This window comes from Achroia grisella, unplaced genomic scaffold, assembly GCF_030625045.1.
Source record: "Achroia grisella isolate CSIRO2021 unplaced genomic scaffold, CSIRO_AGI_Agris_v1 utg149, whole genome shotgun sequence".
NCBI classification, from domain to species: domain Eukaryota; kingdom Metazoa; phylum Arthropoda; class Insecta; order Lepidoptera; family Pyralidae; genus Achroia; species Achroia grisella.
Genome location: NW_026712644.1, coordinates 2,610,189 through 2,638,121, shown reverse-complemented (window position 1 = coordinate 2,638,121; position 27,933 = coordinate 2,610,189). Strand labels below are relative to the sequence as shown.

The following is a 27,933-nucleotide window of genomic DNA, read 5'->3' as shown; positions in this document are numbered from 1 at the left end:
ATCTTTTTAGATTCAAATATGCAGCGGAATTAAGCATGTCAAGTGTTGCGTTTACCACGACATTAATGTTTTTCCCTTACCGTCCAAAAGTTCGAATTCAAAATATCTTTATTCATGTAGGTCTATTACAGACTCACTATGTCAGATCTACCGTCAGTTCGGAATGATTTCAAGAGAACGCTTTATTTATTTTTTACTTACAAAGTACATTGTAATTGAATACTGGTAATTTCAGACAATGACGTCTCAATAAGGAAAATGCAAATTATAACTGGTATCTCTGACGCGTAAATGGAATTTACTAATTTAGTTGTGTGCGTGAATTGACAGTGGAAGATCGCGCGATGGACGCATTAAAAACAATTAAAAAAACATATATTCGTATTCAATATTATAGTGAAACAGTGTAATATGTGTTATTGTTTATTGTTTTAATATTTTGTTTTTAATTTCACAATTGTATTTTGTGTATTTGAGTGTTTGTTTATTGAAGTATTTTAATTGACCTCGCCTTGAACTTTATGCGGATTTAAAACTGATAATGTTTTTGCTTTTGCTTCTTTTTGTTTATGGTAAGTTTTTTGTTTTTTGTTGTAGATAAACAATGTAAGTACTCTATGACGTGGTGATATAGTTTCTTTTTGATTGTTATTATATATTTTTTTCATATTTTTAAATGAGCTAAACAATAGAATAGGTACTCTGTAAGAGATAAACATTAGCTACTTTGTGATATGTTAATATAAAGTCCGTTTTTGTATGTTACGATGTTTTTTACCATTATACAAGCTTTTTATTTGTCTTATTTAGGATAAGACAACCTAATATTAGATTTTTTTTTTAATTTTTTAATAGTTGACTGATACAAAGTCATCTTGATTAGCATTCTATTGTTTTGTTCTTCATTACATAGTATAAAACAGTCGCTGTCGCTGTCTGGCCATCCCTATGTATGTTTAAATCTTTAAAACTAAGCAACGGATTTTGAAGCGGTTTTTGTTAATAGATAGTGATTTAAGAGGAAGGTTTAGATATATATATATATATATATAATACATGTTCACCCGTGCAAAGGCGGGGCGAGTAGCTAGTATACAATAATAATATATTAATTTACCATTTAATCATAGTTCCACGGTTAGCAGATCTTGTGTTATGGGTATACTAGACAACTGATCATCATCATTGCCTTGCCTTTATCCCATTATTTGGGGTCGGCGCAGTATGTCATTCTCTTCCACTGATCTCTATCAATCGTCATATCTAAACATACTCTTCTTTTATTCATATCATCTTTCACACAATCCATCCATCTTTTCTTAGGGCGTCCCCTCCTTTTACATCCATCCACATTCATATTATACACTTTCCATAAGACATGGTCCTCATTCCTCTGCATAACATGCCCATACCAGCTCAATCTGTTACCTCGCAACTTTTCTATAACCGGCGCAACTTTCAAACTTCCTCGTATATACTCATTCCTTATTCTGTCATTCCTGGTAACCCCACACATCCATCTTAACATTCGCATTTCTGCCACATGCACACGCCTTTCGTCCATCCCTTTTACGGCCCAACATTCAGATCCATACAAAATGACAGGTCTTATGATAGATTTATAAACCCTTTAGTTTCAAGGGCATTTGGGGGTCGCATATCGTTCCCGAGACCTGTCGCCATTTCATCCATCCCGCACTAATTCTGTGCCTTACATCGCGGTCTATGTCGGCATTGTTCTGAATAACTGAACCGAGGTACCGAAAATCGGAGCAGACCGGAAGCATTACACCGTTTAGATAGATAGGCTTGAAACTGGAGAGACCGCCGAAATCGCAGAATAGGTATTCAGTTTTAGTTCTGCTGATCTTCAAGCCAACACTCTCCAGTTTTTCTTGCCATCTATCTAGTCTACTCTGGTCCTCGATTCCATCCTCACCAACAAGCACAATATCGTCGGCAAACAGCATACACCAGGGTACCTCGTCCTATATTAAACCATTGAATGTCCGATGTCAGAGCATCCATTACAATGAGGAAGAGGTAAGGGCTTAGAGCCGAACCCTGGTGTAAGCCTACCGCCACACTGAACTTATCGGAGGCACCTACCGCCGACCGGACGTATGTGTTAGACCGAATGTACATGGCACGTATCAGATATACATACTTCCCTGGTACACCTTTCTTCTTTAGGGCCCACCACAAAACTAGACGGGGAATTCGGTCGTATGCCTTTTATATCGACAAATACCATATGCAAATTTTTATTTACATTCCGGTATTTTTCGCACAGCTGGCGTAGTGCAAAAATGGCATCCGTGGTGCCTCGACCAGGCATAAAACCGAATTGATTTTGTGAAATATCACACTCCTCTCGCAAGCGTCTCTCTATCATTTTCTCCCACACTTTCATAGTATGTAACATAAGCTTTATTCCTCGATAATTGCTGCAGTCTTGAACATCAGCCTTATTCTTGAAGATAGGCACCAATATGCTTTGGCACCATTCTTCAGGAATAGTTTCTTCATGCAACAACTTATTGAAGAATAAAGTGAGCCACTTACATCCATTTTCACCCAATAACTTCCATACTTCCACTGGTATTCCATCTGGTCCTACGGCTTTACTGCTTTTCATACTTCGCACAGCTTGTTTTACTTCTTCCATTCTTACTTCTCTGACTAAACCCACATTCACTCTTTCCTCTCCTATCGATTTATTCCATGAATTTTCTTCATTCATTAAGTTTTCAAAGTAATTTTTCCATCGATCTTTTATATCATCTTCTTTCATTAGAACCTTTCCTTTATCATCTTTTATACATTTTATATATACTCCATCGTTTGTATATCTCTCATTTTTGCTATCGGAAGAGTCTTTTGGCCTTCGGAAGTATCTAATGAGGCGTAGAGTTTATCTTGGAATTCAGCTCTTGCCGTTGCAACAGCTTTCTTTGCCTTCTTTTTGCATCCTAAATACACTTCCTTTTTTTTTCGTCTTTTGTATTATCATTCTCTTTACAGCTCTTTTGCCATTCTTTAAACGCTCTTTTCTTCTCTTTCAGTATTTGTTGCACACTTTCATTCCACCACCAAGTATCTTTCTCTATCATTTTTTTTGTTTCGCCAACAATATGTTTTGCTATACCTCTCATTCCATTCGCTATTACATTCCAACATTCGTTAACAGATTTTCCTTACATATTATTCATTTCTATAATCATATCATTCACTTGTTCTCTAAATTTCATTGTATTCTCATAGTTCTCGAGCATGTGCCATCTTATTTTTGGGGGCGGTCGGTTTTTGTTTTTATTATACTGTAAATAAATATATTTTTTTTGTAAATACATACATAACATACATAGAAAATGCCCATATAAACAATCATACTCATGAATACAAATATTTGCACCGTGCGAGGAATTGAACTCGTGACCATCGGAAGTATAGCGGTGTGCTAAACCGCTAGGCCACCAAGGACGTCGAATCTGTGGTTTTAAAGTTTTAATTTTATTATTGAGTTTATTTAATAAAAATGTACGTATATTACTTAAATAATATTTCTCTTTATAATATTAATACCTATTGACGGAGAAATAACGTTACGAAAGCCACCAAAAATAACGGTACCCAAACCTGCTGGTCGACCTGATCATTGGTAGGTATTGTTTTTATTATTTTTTAATGGAATGTGGTGATTCTAAAATCCTGAAATTCAATTGAAAATATCTCAGGTTATTAAACCATTGTAACTAATAATCTTATCATTACATGGTATAAAACATTGTCGCTGTCGCTGTCTGTCCGTCCCTATGTATGCTTAAATCTTTAAAAATACGCAACAGATTTAAAAGCAGTTTTTTAAATTTGAATTTGAATATATATATAATACATGTACACCCGTGCGAAGTCGGGGCGAGTAGCTATTCTTATATATAAAATCTCACAATAATACTTATAAATATAAATGTTATATATCGTGCGAGGAATCGAACCCGCGCCTGTTATGAATTTATTTATTTATTTATTTCAGGCAACTAGGCCCATATTATAAATACCTTATAGACTAACATACATATAATATAATATTTAAAATATAATATTAATAATTATGACATGCGTAATACGGGCGATGGTTTAGTATTACTTATTTACTAATTAAGATAAGAACTAGCAATCAACGTAGCCTCTATTTATTTATGGTTTTCCTTACTAATGACCAAATCACTGATGACAATTGTAATTGACGTAAACTCCATTTTATCTATTCTAATATATAAAATTTTTATATATTAGTTTGTTATATAAGTCCTCCAAAACCGCTTTACCGGCTTTTCATGAAATTTTATGTACATAATTTCACCCATCTATTAGATCCACTTCGTATCGAAAATAATAAATTCAATTGAGTTTAGTCTATAGACTAAATTGAACTGTAATAAAAAAAATATTGACATTTATAAACACTTAAATGTTTTACTTTGATGATTATTTAGTTTCGAATTGATTTGATTTTTTTTTTTTTTACCTTAGGACAATTCACACAGCGCCATCTAGACCCAAGTTAAGCTAGCTAAAGCTTGTGTTATGGGTACTAGACAACTGATACAAATACATAGATATTTTTTTTTTTATAAATACATACATATTATATATAGAAAACACCTAGACCGATACAAACAATCATACTCATGAATACAAATGTTTGTGCCGTGCGAGGAATCGAACCCGCGACCATCGGTCGTAAGGCGGTTAGTATTATCTCGTAAGTACTGCAAAGGAAAATTGTTAATTAAAAATATATTTGCTAAATACCACACAGAGTATATCGATCAACAGAGCAGTAAAAATTCAATAGCAGTACATTTAATCTACATGTGGAAAGGCAAAATTACAAGATTATACTGCCAAATCTTCAGTAAAAACGCATTCTTGTTCCCGCCAATAACAAATACAATATGGCGGAAAACTGCCGCGTCGAATATAATTAAATAACATATGTGAACTTATTCAATGTTAATGTTAATGAAATTATATTGGTAAATAATGGTATTTTTGTAAACCAAGATACTAATTGCAATGCTAAAAAAAGTGGAACCAAGCGACGTGCATTTGTTTTTATCTGTACCTAAGTACATATTTGCATTAGCTTTTAGTTCATATTCATTGAAATATCTTTACAAGATTTCATCTACACGGGAGTGTACCTTGTGGCGACGGCTAAAAAAACCCACTATGACCTGCGTAAAATTTTTCATGCACACAAGTATTACTCATATTTACATGTAATTCTGTTTATTACGATAGTTGTTCTTGAAACTACTATTATTAGTAGTTTCAAGAACTACTATTTGGAATTTGAATTTAGAATTTAGATTTCTGGGCTGAATGAAAAAAGAAATTCCATTTTCCAGCATATAAGTCCACCTTTAATCTGGCCATAAATACTGCTACTGCTGCTAATTATTTTGAATTTGGAACACGTGTATTATTTTAAAAACTTCTTTCGATTATGCGCCATTTTGCATATTTTTCGTGTTCATTATCAAATTACAATATGGAATGGGTTGTTAAAGAAAATCGGATTGCAGTGATAGCTTTGCACAAAGCGGGTATGGAGCCGTCTGTTATATTCTAGACACTTCAAAAGCAACCGTATGCTGGTATATCGGAACAAGTTCACCTTTATATTATTGATTCGCGAAACTTCGTCTGCATCACACATACTTTTTTTATATTACTATGGTGGCAAACAAGCATACGCCCCATCTGATGGTAAATGGTTACCGTAGCCTATGGACGCATGATACACCAGGGGTGTCACGTTGCGCGTTGCCGTTTACTTGGTATATGTGATTGTTTTTTTTTAATTATAATCAACATCATTTTTTTAAGCATTATAGGCTATTACGTAAATTTAATTTTGGCTCAGTCTTCATAAGAACAGTATTAACTTACTTCTTATTAATATTATAGACGCGAAAGTTTGTGAGTATGGATGTATGGATGTTTGTTACTTCACCGGACGTTTCAACGCAAAAACTACTGAACGGATTTTTTGATGAAACTTAACAGTAATATTGTTTATACCACTAGTAGATCAGAAAAACACAGGTATTAATTTTATGTGGGTCGAAACCGCCCGGGGCGCCGGTGTGGAGCGCACAGCGCGCGCAGTGATACCATATTGTGTGTATATATATCGTTAGTACGGTGTGTGTGTGTGTAGTCGAGATCAACTGGGCAATTCTTACTGTTCACAAATGAGACTGTACCATAATTGAAGCAATACACACACACACACACACACACACACACACACACACACACACACACACACACACACACACACACACACACACACACACACACACACACACACACACACACACACACACACAAAAATATTTTGCGATTAGAAACACAAAAATTGAAAAATTATTACTGAAACCGATTATAAACAAAGGGACGGTCAAATAGCTTCATCAAGAACCTTTACCTGTGGGCTAGGTATGAGTTTATACGAAGTAGTTAACACAGATAACACTACACTACAATATCATCAGCATATATCTCTTACAAAAAGCCACATTGCTGAATACCTGTCGGATAACTAGGAAATTCTTGACTTCCTCAATAACATCTACACATAGAGCAACCTCTCCCATACTTGGCAATGGCCCGTGTATAAAAGGGAAAGAAAAAATAAAAATAATAATAATAGCACATTATAAAAACTTTAACGCAGTATATCTTATAGATATAGCTATATAGATATACCTAATACACACAACATACAAACTACCATCTCAGATACAGTGTTAAAATACCAGGATCTTGCAATAGAGGTAAAAACACAAACACAACGGCGAGCCGAAACTGTATATATTGTTGTATTGTAATTTCTTCTACGGGTATCGTCCCTGAAACACGTAAAAATCGTCTGCGAACACTAAGTAATTATCCTTGTAAAACATATCTTAGAGATGTGCTAACTCGTAATAGACATGACTCGAGTTAACTCGAGTTAAAATTAAAAAAACTCGAGTTACCTGGAATAAGTTTTTTTTTTTATTTTTTTTTTTATTTTTTCGAGCTATTATAATGTTTTTGGGCGCAGCTAGCCTTGAAAGCTTGAACTTTAGGGGGCGCGCAGAAATGGCACTTTATAGCCGCGGGACTTATGGAACGCATAATCATTTTATTGATAACATAATCGGGCGAATATGCGAAAAAAAATGATAACAACCTCAAATCAATATTAAATACCTATTTGTGACGAGTGAAAATTGTATGAAACCTGAAATGATCGGAAAATTTCATGTCATTGTCAGTTGGATGACAGAATCATGTTCTCGCTCTTTCCCTTGATTCATTCATTTACCAGTTGAATTCTTCCTACTCGAGTTGGCAGAATTCAACTCGAGTTGACACATCTCTAACATCTCAAACAAAAAGCCACGATACGATAACACTGAATACCTGTCGCATTACTAGAAAATATCTAATATCTTCCTCAATAATAACATATTCACATAATGCAACCTCTCCCACACTTAGCTTAGGCCCGTGTGGGTGAGTATTACCTTCTTTTAAATCAGATAAAAGAAAAAGCAAAATAAATATAAAAAAATCTTTATTCGTATCAAATAATAAACTATTACAATTGCTGTTTAGAATAAAATTTAGCGATATTAATCTAGATAAAATGGTCTATAACTATATTCGGTATAAGAACTAACAAGAAGCTCAGTTCTTAATTTTTATAAATTTAAATAATATATATGAAATGTATATAAAAATTGTTACAGGCACATCCCCAATTACGTCATCGACGGTGATTAATCAAGTAAACAAATGCAGGTAATTAAGTCTCGCTTCTTACTAATGATTTTTAATTGGGACATCGGAATGTATTAACAAGTTGTTAGTTCTAAACGTTTCAACAAATTGCTTATAATATTAAAGGAAAAATATTAAATATTAATTTATTTAGAATGGTATACAAGCTGGTGGCACGTCGATGGTAAGTGGTGACCGTCGCCTATATACATGAACAGCACTAGAAATAATATCTTTTCAAATAAACTCAATATAAGCTTCGACGACCTTGGTGGTCTAGCACACCACTTTACGACCGGTCGCGGGTTCGATTCCTCGCACGGCACAAACGGGTGCACCATTCCATTGTCTACACATATAAATAAAATTGGAGTGTCTGTTTGTAATATTGAAATAACCGTTTTTACTACATGCATATGATTAATATGGCAATGAAACACACACCAAAATAACATTTTTTTACAATTTTTGTCTGTCTGTCTGTTTGTTCCGGCTAATCTCTGAAATGGCTGGACCGATTTTGACGGGACTTTTTTTGGCAGGTAGCTGATGTAATAAGGAGTAACTTAAGTTACTTTTATGTTAGAAAAATAAAGTTAAATTCCACACGGACGAAGTCGCGGGAACAGCTAGTCATCAATAAGAAAAAAAAGCATATGGATCAAGTAATTATAATTTTTTTCCTCTTTGGCCACAAGTTACAATAGTATAGGCATTTCCAATGTGGTCACACATGTTACAGTTGCCGTTATCTCTGGTATTGAATGTTGTTTACCTAAACCGTCACAGTTACGAGTTAACTGCACTTTATAAATTATCATTATTCACGGCCTCGATGGTCTAACGCAGGGTAGGCAAACCTTTATGCATCACTAGCAATGTACCATGTCAGGTTGACCTCCACGCGGTTCTCCCTGGAAACCATCGTGATAAATTCTTGGTGAATTCGTCACGATGGGCTAACTGACCTGACCTCATGCTCATCTTATCCTCCACTGGTGCCCCGCCAGTGTAAACCGTTAGCGCAGACGGGGCGCCATTCCATTATCATCTATAAAAAAAACCTTTATGCTTGAACGTGCCATTTTTCCAAAAAAATGTTTAATGGGGTCATTAATATGCCATCAAATAATTTTGATTTTTCTGTTTATTTGGAAAATAATAATAATAAATACTATCAAAACTCTCTATGAAATAAAGTAAGCAAAAGAGGTATATTTTGGATTGTTTTTATTACACGCATAAATTAAATTACTGTAAAATTAGTGTGACTTCTGTTGTTCAGGTTAGATGACAAATAATTTATGTCAGGCTTGTACGATGTTACTTTTAGCAAAATGCATGCTGAACTGGATTCATCTGTCAAACGGTTTCTAACCGAGTTTTTAATGTTATTCATCTCTGACAATAATGACTCGCAGGCATGGGTAGGTGAAAATATTGTTAAAGTTATGAGCCAGCTTCTTCAAACAGTTTTATGATCGACGACGTGCCCAAAAGACGTGCTTAGCGGGGCGGGATCGATTCCTCGCACAGTCCAAACGTTTGCATTCATAAGTATGGTGTATTGGTCTGGATGTTATTATGTATATTAAGTATTTACAAAAGAAAAATGAATCTAAGTTGTCTAATATTACAGAAGCTCTGCTTAGCTTGAGACTAGATGGCGTTGTGAGTTGTCCTGAGATTACATATTATAGTGGTCGAAATTCGACTATAATTAATTTCAATTATATGTTTTAAAATTATTAAGAATCTATTAAGGGTGGCAATAAACAAAAGAGTTGTTAAATACAAACTGTGTTTGTAATGTTTTTATTATTGACTAGTCCGCGTGGAATTTAAATTACATTTTTCTAAAATAAAAGTAGCCTAAGTTACTCCTTATTACATCAGCTACCTGCCAATAAAAGTCCCGTCAAAATCGGTCTAGCCATTTCAGAGATTCGAGAACTCGAGTCAACTCGAGTTACCTGAATTTCAACTCGAGTTAACTCGACTCATGTTTATTACGAGTTATCACGTCTTTATTTTACACTCAACTTAAACCTATGTTATGTGAATAGGTACTAATGGAAGGATCTCGAGTGTTGATAGTGTCTACACTTGTAATATTTCTATCAACACTCGAGATTTCCTATTATTTCTTTTATTAACAAGAATCATTTTCATTTACAGCTCGAATGAATTCTCATGTGGAGATGGCAGTTGTATCAAGCTTAGCAGCTTATGTGATGGCAGACAGGACTGCTGGGATGATAGTGATGAAGCTGCCTGCAGCGGTGTCTCGTAAGTCATCTGGTTGTATCGTTTTTCCTATATGTACATCAAAATGTAATGGATCGGTGGACTGTATGGGTGTCTAAATGATGAAAACACGTAGTTTGTATGATAATAATATGTTAGAATATAGTTGCGAACTATACGAAAGACAATAATAGAATGATACAATAAGTTGAATTATATCAAATAACATGACATATAAAAAAGAACTCTGAAAAAATATGAATTTAAAAATAATAAAAATATCAAATGAGTTCGGCGGTCGGTCGCCAACATAACATATATAGAATTCTCCTGTCACAGGTTTCGAGGATTTATACAGGAGTATAAAACGGCTTGACCGATTTTGATGATGTTTTATATGTATATTCAGTGGGGCAGAGAATAGGTTTATAACTAACCTATTTTATACCACTAAGTGTTAAGGGTTGCTCACGCTAAAAAATATTTGTTTAATTTCGACAAATCTTTTTTTTTGTTATGTGGAATTAAAATACTCTTTTAATTTTTATTATATGGCATTAAAAATACATACAACCTTCAATTTTCACCCCACTACCACCAAGCCCTATTTTTTAATAGCGAATTTAATTTATATAGCAAAAGAACATTTGCGGGGTCAGCTTATTTTTATAAACGATTTTTTATATAATTAGAAACTGCGGGGATCGGGGATTCTAAGGGTTATTTAGTCTTATAAGATGTGACGTCCAGGGACTAGCGGCAAGGCCGCGGACAGCGCCTGAAGGCTGACTCTGACTCAATGGAGAATCATGAATTTAAATGGAATACAAACTATTAAAGAAAAGGAATCATCAGATTATTGTATATATAATGGAAAACAATTGATCATATTAAAGAAAAAAATATGTACTAACATGGCAATCATCAGATATACGGACTATGATATCCGTGATAACACTCATCCGTTGCTATTTTACAGGACTAAGATGTCATGCCTCTTGTCCTGTAATTTCAGGATAAAATAAGTGTATTTTTATTTGTCTTGGGTGATCAGGTGCTAAGACCTGTAACACTGCAACCTACATAGATCTATTGTGCTCGCCCTTTTTCAAAGTTCGCTACCTAGACCCTTCAGGGACAAGAATTGAGTGTAAACATTCCAAAGGAGATATTTCGTATATGCATGAGTGGGCTAAAACCACATAGGATGTGTAGTGGCGTTTCCTCTTCTGCTTGGTAGAAATTAAAGTTCTTAGTGTTAACCAAATTTGCACTCTATCTTTTGGGCTCTAAGGTGGTAGTAAACCGACCACGACGTTGTAAACAATATTTCTTATTCAGTAGGATGTCAGATCAACCTCCACTTTTTATCACTTTAGGGTAGTGTGTAAACATTCCAAAGGAGATATTTCGTTTATGCATGAGTAAGCTACAACCACATAGGATGTGGCGTTTCCTCTTCTGCTAGGCAAAATTTGGGTGTATATTTCAATAGGTTCTTAACTAACTAAAGGACTTTAGTTCGAGTTCTTGCGTTGCCTATATACTTGAATAGCACTGCAGACATCACGTTATCATGTCACAAATGTTATACCACTCGTCGTCACATCGTTGCCGTTCTAGAGGTCTAAGATGTCATGTTGTACTGTAATTTCGGGATGAAATTTTGTATGTAATTCTCAATGGGTTCTTGGACTAACTAGAGGACTTTAGTTAGGGTTCTTGGATGGTTTAAAAACAACATTGGACCTTGTGGATGGATTGTTGATTTATTATGGTATGGTAGCGGGTGTACCGCTTGCGCTATCAGTATACGCTGGCGGGGCACCAGTGGATGATGGATGGGATGAGCGTGAAGTCAAGTCAGTTAGCACATCGTTAGGTGGCGCATTGACCAATAAATTACCACATGGAGGTCAGGGGGACCGCGTTGTGGTCGGCCTCTGTGTGAGGGTCTAGTACTCCTACTAGTAATACAGGCTCGGCGAGGGACATTTGAATCCCGCCATACGACTCCCTCAGCTGGCTGCTGGAAAATAGCCTTTACACCGCAAATAATTATTTGCGGTGTAAATGAATGAAGCTGGGGTGGGCCACCCCAGCAGAATGAGCAAACGGCAAAGAGCTCAGCTCGAGGCCCGAACCCTGCGGATCGTAAGGACCTGCAGAAGACCGGGAACCGAATCGAAATACCGGCCCTCCTACCACTGTTATATTATGGGTCATCTTGTTTTTTGGTAATATTGTTGAAGAAATTTAATATTTAAATTTTGTATTCTACAGGAATGACGCTGGGTCTGATATTCTGAGCAGAGCGAAGAGACAATCGGCTTGTCAGTATGTATTCACGTTGTTGTATCTATAAACAATACTAATGTTATAAATATCTGTCTGTCTGTGTGTTTATCAAGTCTAAACGGCTGAATCGACCTCAATGCAATTTGACATGGAGAAGAATTGTTTCATGAGGACTTTTCTTAACTATTCTAATGGAGCGGCTGAAGGCCAACTGCCGCATGACGGATACGACTTTAGTCTGAGAGCACCGCCAGGGGTTCGAACCTCGGCTCAGGCCGTCGTAACATCGATCCCCGTTTGAATTGGACGGAGAATTGATCGGCGGAGGGAATAGTAAAATAGTGGAATTTACTTTTGTAAGCCTATTATTTAGTATAATCATGCTATTTTTTTAATGGATATATGTTTTTGCTATATGTATATATTACTGTAGAGTTTCATTAGAATCCGTTCAGTAGTTTTTGCGTTAAAGAGTAACATGCATCCATCCATGCTCATAAACTTTCGCGTTTATAATGTAATATTAAAAAAAATACCATTCGTTGATAATAAAAATATTTTACAGGAAGAATCAATGGCAATGCCGGGATGGTACGTGCATCGGCTTCGACGGTAAATGCGACGGTGTGCTCGACTGCCCGGACGGTAGCGACGAGACGCATCCGCTCTGTAGGAAGAGTCTGTTAGTATAGTTTAATTATTTATTTACTTTCTTGCACCAGAATATATATAAAATATATATAAAATATATATATATATATATTTTTTTTTTTTTTTTATATATAAATTTATAATATCTTCCGCTTCTTTTGTGTGTATCCTTTTGGCCTATTTTTTTTGTCCTGTATATGTGTTCTATTGTTTTTTTACCAGAAGTATATTAGAAAGAACATAAACAGAAGTAATAAGGTACAAAAGACGGTCTTATCGCATAAACAATCTCCTCCAGACAACCTTTAGAAGGTAGAGGTAGAAGAGAGACAGAAAGTGGTAGAAGGCGCAAGAATGGATTATGATATTAGAGAAATAAAAAAAGGCATATCAATACTTAATATCTATATATATATATATATATATATATTATATATATATATATAAATATATATATATATATAAAATAAAGTCGTGTTAGTTACTCCACTTATAACTCAAGAACGGCTGAACCGATTTAGCTGAAAATTGGCAGGGAGGTAGTTTAGAGCCAGGAGAAAGACATTTTTATCCCGTTCGACACCATTCCCGTGTGACTTGACATGAAACGTCAGTCACTATAAAACGTGATATAACAAAAAAGAATCAGACTTGGAATAACAAAACGTAAATGACAGCTATGTAATGACGTATGGATGACAATTTGATATTTGTAAGAAACCAATAATAAAACTATTTCTATTAAATAAATTAACTTAATTAACAATTATAATGTAATGATAGTGCCATTGCCCATTCGTATAAACAGTGAAGTGAACAGAGTATAAAACTCGGTATGGTTGAAAATTCAGTCATGGCAAATGCCAACCTTTAGGCGTCTCAAAAATTCAATTGGATAGTTAGTGGCTTTATTATTATCAATAATTTATTATTGATATCAATACCTAAAGGTTGGTATTTGCCATGACCATCAACAAATCACAAGGCCAATCCTTTAAAAAAGTTTGTGGTTTAAATCTAGAACATTCATGTTTTTTCCATGGTCAATTATACATGGTATGTTCACGGGTCGGAAGACCATCTGCGTTGTTTGTTTTTGCGCCTGATAATAAAACAAAAAATGTTGTGTATCACAAGGTACATAAATGAAGAGCATCCTATGTACTAAAATACAGAAATAATTATGAATGATTAATGTAGGTATTTTTTTTTTGTATTTTTCCAATTAAAAAAAAATCTGCTTATTTATTGCCATTAAGGCGGAACAAAGTTCGCCGGGTCAGCTAGTTGAATAATAATAGTAATTTAATAATGTACAATACATTTTTTACACTTTCGTTCACGATCAATTAAATGCCACGTAGGTGGCAGACAAGCATACGGCCCATCTGATGGTAAACGGTTACCGTAGCCTATGGACGCCTGAAACACCAGGGTTGTCACATACGCGTTGCCGACCCTTAAGAAACCTTAATATACCCTTCTTGAAAAACCCCATACTGTAGTCTCGTGAAACCTCGGCAGGTAGTTCATTCCACGATGTAAGTGTACGCGGGAGGAAGCTCCTCTGAAATCGCACTGTCCGAGACCACTTAGGTTCCAGCGTGTGGGGATGAATTCCGTGTGGAATGAAGAATTTTCTTTCACTGGCATGAAATTTATAGCCACTGTAATTCTGATGTATAAGCTACATTACTGTAAAGTTTCATCGGAATTCGTTCAGCAGTTTTTGCGTGAAAGGATAACATCCATACGTCCATCCATACTCACAAACTTTCGCGTTTATCATATAAATAAAATAGTAAGGTGATGATAATAATAATTGTAATCATAGACAACTCGCACAGCGCCATCTAGTCCAATGGTAAGCAGAGCTTGTGTTATGAATACTAGACAACTAATATGTAATACTCATATATTTTTTATTTAAATACATACATAATATACATTGAAAATACTCAGACCGATACAACTAGTCATACTCGTGAATGTTTCAAACAATGCAAACATCGAACTCGTGACCACCGGATGTAAAGCGATGTGCTAAATGGCTAGACGAGCGAGACTGTCTACAATCTCGCGTTGTAGCTCAATTATTGTATATTTGACCAGATGCCAGAACAATAATGTACCCTACGAGGAATCGAACCCGCCACCACCGGAAGTAAATCGGTGTACTAAACCGCTAGCCAACAAGGTCCACCGGATAAATGTTTGTACCTTACGAAACGAACCCGCGACTATCGCAAATGAAGCGTCGTCTAGACTCAATTGTTTAGTCAATTATTATTTGACCAGATGCCAGAACAATAATGTACCCTACGAGGAATCGAACCCGCCACCACCGGAAGTAAATCGGTGTACTAAACCGCTAGCCCAATAAGGTCGTCTAGACTCAATTTTTGTTCTATTTTACCAGGAGCCAGAGCAATAAATGTTTGTACCTTACGAGGAATTACGACAGCCTCGGTGGTCTAGTGGTTTAGCACACCGCTTTACTATCCGATGGTCGTGTGTTCGATTCCTTGCACGGTACAAACATTTGTATTCATGAGTATGATTGTTTGTATCGGTCTGGGTGTTTTCTAAGTATAATATGTATTTATTTACAAAAAAAAAAATGGATCCATGTATTTATATCAGTTGTATAGTACCCATAACACAAGCTCTGCTTAGCTTGGGATTAAATGGCGCTATGTCAGCAAGTATGTATAAGTTAGCAATTACAATAGATAAAGAAAAAAGGAATCGAACCCGCGACTATCGCAAATGAAGCGGTGTGCTAAACCTTGACTCAATTGTTGTTCTATTAACAGATGCCAGAGCAATTGGTTTAAATGTACATACGGCGCGTGTGTGGACGGGACGGCTCCCTGTAACGGGGTAAAGGAATGCGCAGATAACTCTGATGAGCTGCTACCCCGCTGCAGGAACACCACCGACAGCGTCAAGTGAGTACTTGAGTTTATATATAATAGTTTTTTTAAGGGATGATAATTTTATATATTCTTGGAAATAAGACCAGAAGTGATTTTTATAAAAAGAAATAATTACGGCTACCTAAGGTAATTAAACTCTAAAATAAATTTATAACAAAACAATTTTATTGTAACCGTTTAACGATACATCTAAATTTAACTAATACGAATCAAAATGATAACTTCTTACATCGCTTATTTCATACTGCAAAAATAATTAACTACGAAAACTAATTACAAACAGAAATAATTAACCTCCAATTCAAATCAAACAAAACAACACTATGAACTTAAAAAGATTATAACCGATAGCTAAACTAGCAGAGTAACGACATAACAGTCTAAATCACAAAGCGAGAGTGTGTCGGTTCCGAGATGGCATCGCCTTTTATAGGGTCTCCCCTCCACTCTTAATCTTCTTTCCAACAATATTTAATTTAGGCTAATTATAGACTAGCTAGCTATAGCTATAGTTAGGTAAGGCCCATATAAGGCCCAACTAGCGACTCGCCCCGGCTTCGCGCATGTGCCTTATACTCTTATTTCTTAATAGGGATTTTAAATTATACGACAAAACAACATAGTATATATATCTATACATATAAATAAAATTGGAGTGACTGTTTCTAATATTGAAATAACCGTTTTTTAGTACATGCCTATGAATATAAATACGGTACGTACAACAAAATAACATTTTTTTACAATTTTATCTGTCTGTCTGTTTGTTCCGGCTAATCTCTGAAATGCCTGGACCGATTTTGACGGGACTTTTATTGGCAGGTAGCTGATGTAGTAAGGAGTAACTTTGGCTATTTTTAGTTTAGAAAAATAAAGTAATATTCCACGCGGACGTAGTCGCGGGTACAGCTAGTATATATCTAAAACTGTTCCATACAGAGGCAAGTTCAAATGTGAGAACGGCGACATGGTATCCTCTGAGAGCTTGTGCGACGGTATACCTGACTGCAGTGACGGTTCAGACGAGACGGTACGAGCCTGCGCGGGGAACACTTGCCACTCTTACCTCTTCCAGTGCGCATACGGCGCATGCGTCGACCAGGGCTCGGATTGTAACAACGTGAGTTGATATAATTTACTGACCTCCGATCGATCTCCCGTCCAATTCAAACGGGGATCCAAATTACGACGGCCTGAGCCGAGGTTCGGACTTAGCGGTGCCCTCAGACTAAAGTCGTATCCGTCAGGCGGGAGTTGACCTTCAGCCGCTCCATAAGTCCTTCCTTTGGTTTGGAGTGTCATCTACACTCGCCCACTATCGTCCGGTGAAGCTGTAAAGACCAGCTGTGACCAATAGCATTATAGTTTGAAAAAAAACCTCAATATGATTTCTAATTTGGCAATCCAAAGAGTGGAACACGCTGCCACACTGCTCACGACTTCGCTCGCGTTAATTTATCCCTTTAGAGGTGGAATTTATCAAATCCTTACTTAGGGGATGGTTATGTCATAGTAGCTTTATGCAAGCAAAGTCTCAGCCCGATCGGTTTAAAATTGACGAAGTTTCATATAAATTTTCATCCCCTATTTTATCCCCTTGGGGGTAGAATTAATCAAAATCCTTTCTTAGCGGATGCCTACGTAATAACATTTACCTGCATGGCAAATTTCAGCCCGATCCGTCCAGTGGTTTGGGCTGTGCGTTGATAGATCGCTATGCCAGTGTCACCTTTGAGTTATATATATTTAGATGTAACATTGCAGAAACAAGAATGCGCAGATGGATCCGACGAGTCAGACGAGTTGTGTAATAGGATTGGAGTTGTTAAACCAACAACACCACCCATCAACAACAATAACAACAATAACAACAACAATGACAACGTGACGCCCGGGTGAGATTTGATAATTATTTTAGATATAGGTTGACTATAGTCTGTTTTTTTCAATCTCAGAGACTAAATTGACAGGTGTAAATGTCAAATTTTCAAATAATGTTACCACTTATAGCGGGGTAGTGGTGTACCTGCGATACCGATTTGTTTAGTCGGAAAGTTTTATTTTAACATTAGTTTTAAAGCTTTACAGGACTTTTCCACAACAGATTTTCAAAATTTACATACAAATACTAGTGTTTCCATTACTGTCGTTGTATACAGTAAATATATTTTTGTTGTTTCCGTACCTATAGTAATTTTTCAGAATTAAGTTAAAAATCGTCTATTTTTTCCATTAAACTGTAAATAGGTATTTGTTTCATGGTGTATGATTCCATACGAAGGTTATTTGTTTTATAAAAAAAGCAGTTAAACTTTATTATAGTGAAAAATATGTGAATTTATATTTTTAACCTTGCAGTGCACCAAGACCAGGATATTGTCTTCTACCAGAATACCCTGAGAACGGTCGTTGGGTGGCACCAAATGAGAAGTCTGCCACTCCTGGGAAGTCATTCAAGCAGATCTACCTTCTGTATTCTTGTGATACGGGCTATGAGTTACTAGGAGACGCTGACGTCACATGTCTCGATGGACTATACATACAGGAAATACCTAAATGTGCACGTAAGTATAATACCTGTTTTTTATTACCCAATTTTTTTTCGGACTGTGTTCCACTCTTTGGTAGTGCGTATTAGGAATTGTGGTTTATTTCGGACCTATCTAATGATGTTGGCCGCAGCTGGCCTTTACAGCTTCACCGGACGATAGGAGGCGAGTGCAGATGGCACTCCAAATCCGCAGAAGGACTTATGGAGCGGCTGAAGGCCAACTCCCGCCTGACGGATACGACTTTAATCTGAGGGCACTGCTAGAGGCGCGAACCTCAGGTCAGGCTGACGTAATTTCGATCCCGGTTTGAATTGGATGGGCGACTGATAAAGAAAAACTACTTACCCGCTTTTAAAATTATAGACAGAAATGTTATGAAGACTCCGGCGATAAACTAGTCCATTAATATATTTTTATGCCTATTATTTATACCTGTAACACTGCGATCTAGATAGATCTATTGTGCACGCCTTTTTTCAAAGTTCGCTGCTACCTAGACCCATCAGGGACAAGATGTAAGGATATTCTTAGGAGCGGTAGTTATTATCTCCTCAGGATAGAGTGTATACTTTCCAAAGGAGATATAATGTATATATACAAATGCCTCTATTTCCAGGCCTCTGTCACTTGAACCGGCACTTCAGTATAGATTACTACTGCTACTCTTCGAACGGCATCGACGGCAAACGACCCTGCAAAGACTATGAACCCCAAGGAACCATCGCACGACCTCAGTGCAAACCAAACTATTATTACTACTACAACGGCGACCCTCAATCCATGACCTGCAGTGGAGGAGGATGGAGCGACTACCCCATATGCTCACCAGGTTTGACTAAAAATGGCACTAATATAACAATACTCATTAAGGACAAAGTCGAAGTACATGTCGGCAGTTTTCTATATACAATTTCCCTTAATAACAAACCAACAGTTGTTAACGCTAATAATAATAATAAAGATACAATAATTAATATAAATGACGTTAATAGTAATAAGCATACAGTAATTAATATAAATGATGCTAATAAAGAAATTGGAAGTAATGGAGATAGTAATAAACATGTAACAGAAACAAATATTGATAAACATAAAGATGAAGAATCGTATGATTATGATGTAGATGAAGATTTCTGGAGGATGGGTGTTGATGGGGAAAGTGTTAATAAAAATAATAATAATAAGGTAGCTAATTCTCAAGACGATAAAGATAGGGAGACAAATTTTCGAGATAGAATATACTTTAGAGATTAACTGTAAAGAAATTGAAATGTCAATTAAGTTTTAAACGACGGCCTCTAGTCTAATGGACCCCCGATAGTTACTTCCGAAGGTAGCGCATTCGATTCTCGCACTATATACACATTTGTATTCATGACTGTGATTGCTTGTATTAGTATCAGTGTTTTGTATGTCAAATAATTATAGTATTTTGAAATATATTTCTACCAGTTGTTTAGTACCCATAGTACAAGCTCTGCTTAATTTAGGACTAATCTGTGTGAATTGTCTTCTTTGTCTTGTTTTATATTTTATGCCGAGATAGACTTGACTCCAAGGCAAGCTTGCTTTGTCAGCTATAGTTCGGTAGTAGGTAGGGTAGGTAGGGTGCAGATTAGACAATGAAATTACAGGATAAGAGGCGTGACATCTTAGTACTCTGGTATAACAACGCTAGAGTGGTATCACGAGTTTTATATGATACATAACATGATGTCCATATTGCTGTTCATGTATATAGGCGACGGTTACCATTTACCGTCAGGTGGGCCGGAAGCTTGTTTGCCATTCTGCAAAATTATATTTGTGAATGGAGTAGAATCATAACTATTTAATATAAAAACCCTGATAATTGTATAGGAGTGTATAATTCCTAAAAAGGGGTACACAAGTCGAAAACTTCGCCTGATTTACTCAACCAGTTGATTGTATATTAAATATTTTCTCTATTTAACTGAACTGGTGGTAATTGGTACTTTGTATTCACACACTTTAACTTAAAAATGTAAAGTAACAACAAAATTATTTAAAAGAGCAACACGCAAGTTGCTATCTCATTATTCTTGTGATGAGACAGCTTTCCGAATGAGCAGTCGATTGAAGAAAATTTTATGGCTATTGAAAAGTGCTTCAATGTAAGTTTATTCGAATAAATGATTTTCTTTTCTATTCTATTCTAAAAGTGACATTAAAAAGATGTAATCAAATACAATAATTTATAATAAAAAACGGTGGACAAGTTGCCAGCAAGATCTTATTTTGATATTTATATAGAAGGGGTATAAAATCAATCTGATAAATGAGTTGGAAAGTGTTTTTTTTTAAGATTAGAGTATAGATATGTAGATAACTAGACTCAAATAGTAGATGCTAATAATGTAGGTTTAGTGATTGAGCTCAAAGCTCATTATAATACTTAAGTATTTAATTATAATAATAATGTGATAAAGCGTCAGTTGTATGATGTAATATTAATTTATCTGTGGTTGAAAGTAAGCTGTAAGCTTAACAACAGATTAGAAAATCTTTATAGTCTATAGATTTGATTATGTGAAGCAATTGCAATATTTTATTTTAAATTTAAGGCCTCGGCAGTCTAGCGGTTTAACACACTTTCTTACTTCCTATAGCCGTTATAATATAATTGTCGTTATGGTATAATATAATTGGTCTGAGTATAACTCAAAGGTGACTGACATAGTGATCTTTCAACGCACAGCCCAATATATATAAAATTTGGCAAAGATGTTATGACGTAGGCATCCGCTAAGAAAGGATTTTGATTAATTCTACCCCCAAGTTTGTATGAAACTTTGTCAATTTTAAACCGATCTGGCTGAGACTTTGCATGCATAAAGCTACTATGACTTAGGCATCCCCTAAGAAAGGATTTTGATAAATTCCACCCCTAAGGGAATATAATTAACGCGAGCGAAGCCGCGGGCAATAGCTATTTATAAATAAAGGACATCAGGTTGTTTAATTGTTGAAATTTTTTATAGGTCTAAATTATGTATGAGTAATTATTAGGATTTTGATTAATTCTCCCCCCAAGGGGATAAAATAGAGGATGAAAGTTCGTATATATCTTCTTAGATTTTCGCCTGATTGAAATGAAATTAAAGATTGGAGCTACTATGATGAAGACGTTTGCTTAAATAGAATTTTGAATCTTAGAATTCAACCCCCATGGGGATAAAATAAGGGATGAAGCAGGATGTAAATGTATTAGTTTGAACCTATCAGTACCTATTGGACCGTAAAAATTGAGACGAACAAAATAATTTTTAGTTCTTTAGGCTACTTTTGTGTTAGAAAAATAAAGTTAAATTCAAATAAAGTCGCGGGAACAGCTAGTTCTGTATATATTTGAAATATATATTTATATCAGTCGTCTTAGTATCCTTAACATCAACTCATGCTTACCTTGGGACTAGATGGCGTTGTGTGAAATGTTCAGGGATATTATTATAAATATTACCAGATTTTGTAAAGTTTCAGTGTGAGTGACTTATGGTGCTTCGTCCAGAGGGGAAAGAAGTGTTGTGGCATTATGGGTGTAGACTCAATAACGGTCGGAATTTGATCACCACTCAAGGTGGTAACGCTTCCAGTATCGGTGATCATGTTTCGTCACTGAATATTCAAATGCAATTAAATAATTATTTATTCATGTAAAATATTTATCATTTAAGCCGCTTATAAACGTAATTTTTTTTTTATATTATTCAATATACAGATTCAATTGAGAGGAACTGGCAAGCAACTCAATAGAATTTTTTTTAAAAGCCAGTTTAGCGTAATTAAATAATTATAATCATTACACAGTATAAAACAAAGTCGCTGTCGCTGTCGCTGTCTGTCTGTCCCTATGTATGTGTCTTTAAAACTACGCAACGGATTTTGAAGCGGTTTTTTTTAATAGATAGAATTATTCAAGAGGAATGTTTATTCCTCCGAAACGACTTGACCGATCCCCATGAAATTTTGTGAACGTATTGAGTAGGTCTGAGAATCGGCCAACATCTATTTTTCTAAATGTTAGGGGTAGTCCACCCCTAAATTTTTTTTTTTATTTTTTAGACAAAATTTTTAGTTTCTATTTTTTTATGATACAACATACAAAAATACATATAATCCTAAATTTTCACCCTTCTGTCTTTTATAGCGTTATTAATTTGTAAGGCAAAACAACGTTTGCCGGGACAGCTAGTTATTATAAAATTTTACGTACTTTATTGAAAATATATAATCTTTGCAACTGCTTCACATAATAAAATAATGGATCAGTATTTCTTGTTTGTATTTATTATAAAAATAGTAGGACGCCGCGCAGCTAGGTAACTGGTAACTGGTAGAGAAGGGCTTTAGATCCCGCCCAATGGTGGCCTTTGGAGAGGCCTATATCCAGCAGTGGACTGCAGTGGACTGATCACTGCAGTCCACCGCTGGACATAGTTCCCAAGTTACAAATGTCAGGGAGGAAATCCCTGACATTTGTAACTTCTGGTGTAGGACGTAGGTATAGGAAATACCCACGTTTCAGGAGTCATTGTCCTCTTGTTATAATTAATAATGAACTATATTTTAGTACAAGTAGTTTATTTATTAGTGTTTTATAAAACATTCTAAAGTACATATGCGTACTATATTCCTATCTAGTTAATAAGATACTTAATAATAAGGTCCGAGAAGAGAGAATAATAAATAATAAATGTTATTTGACAAACGTAGTTTTACGAATTTTAACACGAATAATTTATGGTAAATAAAGGTATTATTTACCTCTTAAGAAGTCTCTTACTCTCTATGTCAGCTCGTGGGTTCAATCTAGTCGAAACGTCGACTAGATTGAAAAATTATTCGTGTTAAACCCTGTTTAACAATATTAGTAAAACTAGTTTGTCAAATACGATGCATTATAGCATTTAGCATACTATTCACTGTCCAATTCAAACGGGGATCCAAATTACGGACGCCTTTGAACACCCCTAGTGCTCTCAGACTCGAGTCGTAAAAATAAGGTGGATTGTAAAGATTGTTAGCGGCAGTTTTAGAAAATAATTTAAGTTGTTTAGTGGAAAAATATCGACAAACAAACTTTAAATAATAGATAAATTGTCTCACATGTATACAGTAAATTAGTTAAGGATAGTTAAATGGATGGATGATATTTTGTATTTATTATATTTTGCATTTAATAAATTATTCAGTTTGTACAATTATTATTTTATTTCGCTCCTTAATCCTCCATCCTTTTAACTTATAAATTGTTAAGACAAAAAGCCTGGACAATTCACACAGCGCCATCTAGTCGCAAGCTGAGTAGAACTTGTGTTATGGGTACTAGACGACTGATATAAATACTTAGATATTTCTTCATTACACATATGCATACTTATATTGTAAATACGAAAATGTCTGTTTGTTTGTCTATTTGTTACCTATGAACGACTAAATGGCTTTACAGATTCTAATGAAATTTGATGGGATATATAATGTGCTTGTTTGCCTTAGTAGTATAAAAAAATGTACATAGGCTACTTTTTATCCTAAAATAAGTAAACAAAGTCTGGTAATAGCTTGTATAATGTACATAGTATAACTATCAGATGGCCATTGTGAGTAGCTTGACGTGGTCTAGTGTTTTGAGTAGTCATGCTCACTAAAATGTCCAGACTTGTGGCGGCGTGGTGGGCCGGGTCATTGGGCTCCCTAAAATATGGTCGAGCGCAGTGATGGCTGGCTCATCCGTCATACTCGTGAACGGGTGCTGCTTGTAGGGACTGGTCTGCTCTAATCACTATGACTGATTTCCTCTTATTAATTGTTTAACCAGTTGGTTATGTATTAAATATTTTTTCTTTTTGAGTATTTAATTGAATTAGTGCTAATTGGTGGTTTGTATTCACACACTTAAGGGGGTCTTCCTATGTGATGGGTTGAAAAAATCGTTTTTTTTTTTTTCATAAATTGCTCCCTTAACATGTCTAGAATACGGTAGTAAAGCGATTTTAGAAAATTCGAAGTCGTTTTAAAGATACAGCAGGTAAAAGAAAGAGCGGTTCCGAGCGGTGAGTTGGCAGTTAGCACCTACATAAATTTAGGTTGGCCTCTTCACCTGCAGCACTGGTGGTAGGAGGTAGTTCATCTGACAGCTGCAATATATTATTACAACACTCTTAATTTGAGAGTAAAATAAAAGGGAAACTATAAATTTACAGCAAATGTACTTTGATCAAATTTCTACATGTTCACAATCAAGATAAAACCAAGTTATATGTACTAATAAATGGAAAAACAAAGTAATTACTATTTTTTATACAAATATAAAAAGTTTGGTTAATAATTATAATTCATGTTGTAATTATTTATTTGTGTTGTTGCAATAAGTGTAAAGAAAATACACAAGTAGTGAATGCCATGCCAACACCATGCTGCTTGGTAAATAGTAATAGTAGTAGAGTAACTGTAGCATGATAATGAGTATAGATTTGGGACAATAACTTATTGTTTTTGTACCTTGCAATAAGCATCATACAATGATTGTTAGTTGTTAAAATAAGAATACTAACATCAACAGGTATTTGAACATCAGTGATGCCTTCTATTGCCACTTTCCCGATTACAGCCGCAATTCTCTCCTCCAAATCGGAGAGAGGATTTATGGTGTTAGGTCCGCCACCTGTGGCCATTCTTTTTCTCCGAATATCGGCTGCTTTCGCTTTCGTGCGGCATTTTATGAGATGCCAGTACTTATTAGTTAAAAAACAAAAAACATGCAAGCAGTGTTAGGTTAATGAGTCAAACAAAAAGGTTTTTGATGTATAATAGTAAAACACTCCTGAGCCATGCTATAAAAGGGAAATATACTTACACGTTTCCATTTCTCTGGAGTTTTCATGACTCCTCCACCAATAGAGTTGAGCTTAACGGCTAAACCTTCCCATGCTTTATTGGCTTCTTGTTGGCCAAGGAAACCTTTGCCGAGATTACCCATCGCGACACCGCGATGGGTTTCGGCAAACTGTACCAACAACTCATATTGGCGGCCCGAAATTTGGCGGTTTGGCGGCATATTATACACAAATTCTGCGTATATTACAAAAAAAAGTAGATTATTTGTATGCAATAAGTGTAAAGAAAATAGACAAGTAGTGAATGACATGCCATTATTTGTATAAAATATACCTGTATTTAGTAATATCACACTTTTTTATTATATATCAATTAATAAATTAACGACAAGTAAGTAGGCACTTTGTAATTCGAAGGACTAAAAATCGTTTCAAAACAATCAACAAGTCTATTATACCATCAAATTAAAAGGTACCCTACTAAATGTATAAGCTATCTAGGACCATACTAATATTCTCCATCTACGGCATTGTACTCACTTTTTAATTTGGTCGGATTAACAATATTCCGCTGCAACTTCATAGTAATGTTTTATCGATAGAAATGATTTATGTTGCGGCCATTCGACCTTACTTGATCGCATTTTTTAAATTGAAATGATTTCATATTGCATCACAACTTCAACAGAAACAATTTCATATCGTGTTACATAATTAGCCCACGGGCCTATTGTGTACCGTCGGCTTTATACCTGGCCTCCCTTTTATTAATATATTTGTTTATACAAGTTTAGACACGTTTCTACAGACTTGAACAGAAATTTCTATTGTTATAATATTTTACCGAAGTTATTTTAGTCTTGGTTGAACTTCGAAGAGAGCAACAGCTACAAATTATTTTTTTTCATAATGAGTGGACGGAAAGGAAGTACGAGTGGAAATGTTCATCCTGGTCGTAGTAAAAAAAGAAAGTTTAGTGGAAACCGTTTTACCCACCAAAATGATACGGTATTTACATCAGCTTCGGCCAAAAAACTTAAAAATAACATGAACATGAATGTTCCCATCGCTTCGAATTTCGCATATTGCATTTTGGAGTTTGTTTCTGTATTTGCTGCAAATTTATTAATTCGTTGTTTAGGAGCAGAGACACAAAACAATAACGAATCTTTGAATTCTTTGATTTGGACTTTCGCTCCTAAACATCTTCATTCTGGTCCCAAAGTTGTTGAAATTGCTAGCTACTTAGCAGTTATTATCTTTAATGAAGGTTTTCAAGGTATTTTAAAAGTTATGATTATGGGATGCCCTGTTGGTCGTGAAGCCCAAGCGTATGTTGAGAAACGGGATGAAAAGCGAATCTTACGCTCTGAGCGGCGCGTAAGTGATGTCGTTAAACAAGCCAGGATTGACTCAAGAGCTGAACAATCTGCTTTAAAAGAGTTTCACGAGGAAGAGGAAGGAATACTCTATGGACCAGGCATCGCCGATTGAGAGTAAGTTGATATTTTAATAGTTTTTAACGGACTTGAAACTTTAAACGCGTTTTTCTCAAAACTGTGTTTTTCAAACTTTCCTCCATTGTATCTCAGAAACGGCTGGACCGAATTACTTGAAATTTACAGGGCACACTCAATATATGTAAACGCATGGAATGAACTATTATCAATCGAAAAATTTCAAAACTTCGATTTTTTTATAGCAAAAAACAAAAAAAAAAAACGCCTAATTTGCAACTTTTATTTCAAATGTCTATCAAAAATCCAATTTCTTTTATATTCATTTGATTATAGGTCATTCCGTGCTTTTAAGCCTACAAATTAAAACGCCGTTTTTTTTTTTTTTCAGATAAGCCGATCAGCCGGAATCGTGGAGGAAGTGGGAGCTCTTTTTTTCGAGGCGGGGGTGTTCAGAGCGCTGTAACTCTAGTTTGACTGAATATTTTTAGCTGAAATTTTATATTTATACTGTCCAAATATGTGTTAATAAATGATAAAAAACTTGAAGCTCTAAATATTTACTGGTCGTAGAAAAAAAATCCTAAAATATCCCTAAAAAACAGGCCGTCACATAGGAAGACCCCCTTAAACTTAAAAATGTAAAGTAATAATAAAATTATTTAAAAGAGCAACACGCAAGTTTCTTGCTCGTTCTTCTTGTGATGAGACAGCTTTCCGAACGAGCGGTAGATTAAAAAAAAAATGTTATGACTATTCAAAAGTGCTTCAATGTAAGTTTATTTGAATAAATGTTTTTCTATTCTTATTCTATTCATAGTAAAGAGCCAATCATACTCATGAATACGTATGGCTGTATAAAAAAAGGAATCGAATCGAAGACAGACGGATCTGCCTACGGGCTTTATGGGCTGCAGCCCAGGGACAATGGATACCAAGGGCCCCCAGCCCCCACTATTATTTTAATATTAGGATATTATTAAAATCACTAGTATCCTGATGACTTAGGTGTAATGTCGGTTGGTCAGGGAGAGAAACACTTCAATGCCTACAATATTCACAATTACCTATCTCTATTTGTTTTTAT

The 27,933-nt window shown here is 35.4% G+C and overlaps 2 protein-coding genes across 4 annotated transcripts in view; one reads left to right on the top strand and one right to left on the bottom strand.

Moving 5' to 3' along the window:
* Positions 1–294: 294 nt before the first annotated feature.
* Positions 295–27,933, top strand: part of LOC131840643 (modular serine protease-like) — a 36,957-nt gene continuing 9,318 nt past the window's right edge. Inside the window, exons 1-10 of the mRNA XM_059188816.1 lie at positions 295–572; positions 7,815–7,866; positions 10,024–10,134; positions 12,376–12,429; positions 12,956–13,072; positions 15,858–15,992; positions 16,920–17,100; positions 17,745–17,875; positions 18,339–18,544; positions 19,149–19,361. Coding sequence (XP_059044799.1) covers positions 542–572; positions 7,815–7,866; positions 10,024–10,134; positions 12,376–12,429; positions 12,956–13,072; positions 15,858–15,992; positions 16,920–17,100; positions 17,745–17,875; positions 18,339–18,544; positions 19,149–19,361 — 1,231 coding nt within the window. The 5' untranslated portion in view covers positions 295–541. The remainder of the gene's footprint in view (positions 573–7,814; positions 7,867–10,023; positions 10,135–12,375; positions 12,430–12,955; positions 13,073–15,857; positions 15,993–16,919; positions 17,101–17,744; positions 17,876–18,338; positions 18,545–19,148; positions 19,362–27,933) is intronic.
* Positions 24,629–25,816, bottom strand: LOC131840644 (uncharacterized). Of its 3 annotated transcripts, none has more exons than XR_009357425.1 (3): positions 25,724–25,816; positions 25,410–25,624; positions 24,629–24,690 (listed from the first exon to the last, which is right to left on the bottom strand). XR_009357425.1 is itself a non-coding variant. In XM_059188818.1 (3 exons), the coding sequence occupies exons 2-3, from the start codon at positions 25,608–25,610 to the stop codon at positions 24,904–24,906; spliced, it is 585 nt and encodes a 194-aa protein (XP_059044801.1). In that variant the 5' UTR covers positions 25,611–25,624; positions 25,724–25,816; the 3' UTR covers positions 24,629–24,903. The 3 variants fall into 3 exon arrangements, 2 of the variants coding, with proteins under 2 accessions (XP_059044801.1, XP_059044800.1); XM_059188818.1 differs by having other exon boundaries at positions 24,629–25,287; XM_059188817.1 differs by lacking the exon at positions 25,724–25,816 and having other exon boundaries at positions 24,629–25,287; positions 25,410–25,705.

Bases quoted from the DNA above. Each gene is read 5' to 3' on its own strand.
- LOC131840644 (XM_059188817.1), bottom strand. From the start codon at position 25,700: ATGTCATTCACTACTTGTCTATTTTCTTTACACTTATTGCATACAAAT. The intron at 25,288-25,409 runs GTAAGTATATTT...TTAACTAATAAG, and splicing joins CTCCAGAGAAATGGAAACGT to TACTGGCATCTCATAAAATG.